Source organism: Scomber japonicus, chromosome 14 (assembly GCF_027409825.1).
Source record: "Scomber japonicus isolate fScoJap1 chromosome 14, fScoJap1.pri, whole genome shotgun sequence".
Classification (NCBI taxonomy): Eukaryota; Metazoa; Chordata; class Actinopteri; order Scombriformes; family Scombridae; genus Scomber; species Scomber japonicus.
The window spans coordinates 8,825,861-8,830,665 of NC_070591.1; the positions used below are offsets into that span (position 1 = coordinate 8,825,861).

A 4,805-nucleotide genomic window follows, 5' to 3' on the forward strand; every position below is an offset into this window, starting at 1 on the left:
TTTTATATATTTAATAGAGGCTAATACTTGAAATAGGGTTAAAGAATGTCTTTGATGTCCAGAATCATTAAGTTTGTGGTTTTTGTGATGAGTGGCATCAAATAACTCACTCAGTGTCAGGACTGTTAACAGAGGGTTTACATAATCATCACACAGTGGAAGTTACACAATAAATGATGTGTTCATTGGGATATTTCCATACATCCTTAAAAACTGCATTGGATTCCATGCATTTTGCAGACATTTCTGTGCAAAGCGACTTATAATAAATGCATGCAACCCCCCAAACAAGAGCTGGATGACAGCTTATCTTTATTATCATGATACTTTCTGTTATTTCTACAGTGGTTTCCTACAATTAGGCTTCTGCAAGTCAACCATCTCATAAATAATGTGAAAAAAGTGACCTCTGTGAGAGTTGGCATCATACATTATGGCGTACACCATTTAGACATGTTGTTTAGTTACTGTATGAAAGATTTGTGACAGTATTAGTTTCCTCATTGAGGCGTGAGTGGGTGGACAGGCATGTTGGATGCATCTGAGCTGTTTGTTCTGCCAAATAGCCTCCTAAAATCTGAGGGACAGAAACTTCAAAATAGCTCTGCCTAGCTGGATCTGCAGGTACAGGACAAGAGCACCTCCTGCTGGTTTTACATGGACACTACACTACAGTTAATCTTACTTTTGCAATATTTTCTTGTCCACAAATTAGTCGTTTTTATTACCACTTGAAATGAAGTGCCAGCAGTGACTTGATTTAAATGTCTGACTTTTCATGGTTCATCATTTAAACTTGATGCTAAATTTCAGTATTGTACACTTACTGAAGAGTAGTTGTAAAATGTTAATAGTGTGTTAAAAAGGAAAAAACCTAGTTCCTTTAAAAAAACAGCTCAGGCCTTGAGTGTGTGTTTATGAATATTTAACCCTCCTGTTGTCCTCGGGTCAAGGAAGGAAAGGAGGAAGGAAGGGAGTAAGGAGAGAAGGGAGGAAGGAGGGAAGGGAGGGAGGAAGGAAGGAAGGAAGGAGAGAAGGGACGAAGGAAAGGAGTAAGGAAGGAAGGAAGGAAGAAAGGAAAGGAGTAAGGAGGGAGGGAGGGCAAGGAAGGAAGGAAGGAGAGAAGGAAAGGAGGAAGGAAGGAAGCAAGAAAGGATGGAAGGAAGTGAGGAATGAAGGAATTTTGTCTTCTTAACCTTCTATATCGTTTGTTCTTTTCATTTTGTCTTTTTTTTTTTTTTTACTTGTAAGCGTCTTTGAGCACTTGTAAAAGCGCATTATAAATAAAAAAAAGTACAACAAAGAAAAACTACCCACAAATATCTGTATCATTTATCTTTTATTACTAATATGCATACTTTTAATAAAATCTAAAAAGCATTAATATTATACACATGGGGATTGTTACTGCAGATTTTCAGGAGATGTTGAGGACAAACTCCAATTATGATTCAATCCTTTTTGTTACAATTCAAATTGCATTATTTAAATCAACAGGTAGTTTCTCAACTTTTTCACACTGATGACCCCAAAATTCACAGATAGAAGAATTCATTTCTCTGCTTTGTCCAAACTGGTCTAAATGATATTTAGTTTATTCTCTTGGAAATGGGATTCCCTATACATTCCTCCAAGAAACACAGTAAACTCAGTGATCTTGACTATCTTTCTTTGTGCTGCATCTGTGTCTACCAGCTGCAGCTATTCACTTCATTTATATGGTGATAGTTGGTCAGACAGATATATTTCAGGTGCCAAATATCAAATAGTCAAAGCTGAGTAGCTGCTCAGATGCTCCTGGCCGTCAGACACTGGTTGACCACCTCCAGTAGCGAAGAGTTCTCCAAAGCTGCTGCAACTCTCTCTTTGTCTGCCAGCTGTTTGTTCACTGCACACACAACACAATGAAAAGAACATATGAAGAAAGTCACAAAACAAATTAAACCAAACAGGAGATATAAGCTGTACATATTACATTATATGGAAAACATCATCCTACCTGCTTCCTCCGAGGCGTGAGTCCCTGGAGTGATGTGAACGTCAATCTGAGTAGAAACACATACTGTATTTAGACAAGATGTCTGATAAGTTGTTCATATCAATTAATGAAAAATGAAAGGAGATGACATACTTTGAACCTGTCTGGCAGGGAGCGAAGCAGCTTGACTTTGATTGACAGGCCGATGAGGGTTGCCATGCTGCAGTGGGGGATGGTGGGTGTGAACTCGATACCCACGGTGCTCTCTGTATCGTTCACCTGAGCAACACAGAAACAGAAACAGAAAGAAGGGGATTAGATAAATAATAGGTATTATTAAAAACTGATTTACTGTTAAAATGTGACAGTATTATTCCTACTCTAATAACTTAAGACTAATTAAAAACAGGAAGACATTTATAGGTGGCCTGCTGTATTTAAGAAGTGGAAAAACCATTAACTTAGTATATTATTAAGTTAAAATTGATTTTTTAATCTTGAAACAACAAAACGTATTCGTCACTAGGCCAATTTATTTTTGTTTATTATCAGAATAAATGCAGAATTTTATGTGAAAAGTAACAGCAGCAAAGTTAGAGACATTGTGTAAAGCAGAAAATCAAGGTTTTATTAAAATTGATTACCACGTTTTTCCTTTCATCTTCTAAACAATATTAAGAATGACATAAAGACACAAAATTACAGAGACTTACTTTGACTCGTATTTGCTCCACGACATTGAGCTCCTCCAGAGACAGGGGGTGTTCTGGGTCGTTGATGGATCTGATCAGATGTAACTTTAGTTAAAGAATTTAAGACAATGATGATGAAACAACGCTGGATCTGCCTCAAGCTGCACTGTAATATGGTCACAATATTATTCAATCAACAAATGCAACAGCAGTTTTAACAGACAGAATTTGAACTGAGATTATATTGTCATTAATCAGTTGTGAATACTATTTGAGACACTATTCATTTTACAGACCTTTATTTATTTTTTTTTTTTAACATAATTTATTGTAAGTGGAAGCTGTATTTTAGAACTGATCCTGAAACAATTTGCATATTTGGTAAACCCAAACCTGCATTCCAGCACTCACATCTGAACAATAGAGTTAAACATCCTGTTGGACGTTCATTGTGGGAGGATGTGTCAGCATAAAACAAGTTATTATGCAACTGAATGAAAGCTTTTCATGCAGATAATACGAAATAACCAAAAATATTTTCAATGTCTTTAAACACACTTTTAGAGAAAAATACTATAAACTAAAACCAGATTGTTTTTTTTTGTTAGATCTGATGATGGGTCATTTCCTATTATTATAATATTAATTATCAATGAATCTGTGAGTTATTTCTCAGAGAACTGATAAATTATAAATTCTCTGAAATGTCAGGAAATTGTGACATATTTGTGAAACCTTTTTTATGTTTGTGGAAAATGAAAAAAGGGCGATTCCACTGCTTTTCCCCATCCAGTCCACATCAAACATTTTCAGTTTTCACGAATAGAATAAAGGTTTCACAAATCTGAAACTGTATTTTAATGAGTCTCTGGACCTTCCTTGTTAATCTAGTTCCAAGTGTGACAGATCTTAATATAATGTTAGTGTTTTTTAATCTGGATGGAGAAACATGAGCCTTACTTTTTATTCTGCTTTCATGAGCAAAATAAAGGTTTCACTAATCTGAAAGTGGGTGTAAACAGCGTTAAAGCTTTTCATATGATATCTAACACTCTTTCTTCAGTATAAGTGGCGAAAAAACGGAGAATCAGCCTCTTAATATCATTTATTTTGAAAGTACCCATTCAATTTCCTCTTAACTGCGCATCAGAAATAACTTCAACGTCGACATCATCTCTCCTGTTATTTAATATTTATATATATTTTTTGTTTGTTAGTTTATTTTTATGTTTTTTGAATCTGTAACTTGTATCTAATGTGAATAAAGTTATTATTATTATTATTTGTAACTATGTAGCTTTTTAGGGTTAAGTAACAATAATGATGTAACAGCATGCAACATAACTACATATGACTGCTGTCACCAATATATAACAAGATAGATAAGTTAATAAGCACAATTATATAGTAAAACAAGTGTAAATAAGATAGGAACCACATGTTAGCTTGTATTAAAAACAGGATATCAAATATTTCCCTGTCGTCGATGGGGTCTTGCACGTCTTCATCCTCGTCTGCAGCAGTCAGCAGTCTTTCTCCGGACCGCTGGAAGATGACCGGGTTCGCGTTTTCCAGACGAGTTCCTCCTGACATTTACACGATGTTTTTAGTCCAAGTTACACTGTGAATATCTGTCTGTGAAGTCTGTGGTGCTAATGCTAAACTCACACTGCAGTGCACAACCTGCCTGCATAAAACAAACACTAACACTTCCGAGAACAACGGAAAGCGAGAAAGTCCAAGAAGAAGAGAGGAAGCGTCTTAAAGGGACAGTACACTCTCTTTACTATTGCTTTACACAACTTTAGTTATTTTGTGAGCCTGTCTGTTAGAAATGGGACAAACACTTATGCTATAGGTTCAAATGGTTTTATTTTAACAGGTTTAATGTACTTTAGATACTTCTGTCATTAATATAATCTTTCCTATGATTCATTAACTATCTTACAGTCCTCTCTGTAGAAATCTGTCATCTGTTTACTCTGAACCATTATTATTATTATTATACATTATAGTAGACCACTCTATTATGTATTACTATTTCTTGTTGTATTTTACGTTATCTACTGAAATGAGTAATTTAGCAGGTGGTTTGAACACTTGCAGGGCACTGTATGTCAAATTATCATCAGGAG

At 35.3% G+C, this 4,805-nt stretch overlaps 1 protein-coding gene across 1 annotated transcript; it reads right to left on the reverse strand.

Moving 5' to 3' along the window:
* Positions 1-1,326: 1,326 nt before the first annotated feature.
* On the reverse strand, positions 1,327-4,373 carry ciao2b (cytosolic iron-sulfur assembly component 2B). Its single transcript, XM_053332929.1, has 5 exons — positions 4,135-4,373; positions 2,692-2,769; positions 2,132-2,257; positions 2,000-2,045; positions 1,327-1,888 (listed from the first exon to the last, which is right to left on the reverse strand). Exons 1-5 carry the CDS (start codon positions 4,261-4,263, stop codon positions 1,788-1,790), a joined length of 480 nt encoding a protein of 159 aa, XP_053188904.1. The 5' UTR covers positions 4,264-4,373; the 3' UTR covers positions 1,327-1,787.
* Between the last annotated feature and the right edge of the window lie 432 nt (positions 4,374-4,805).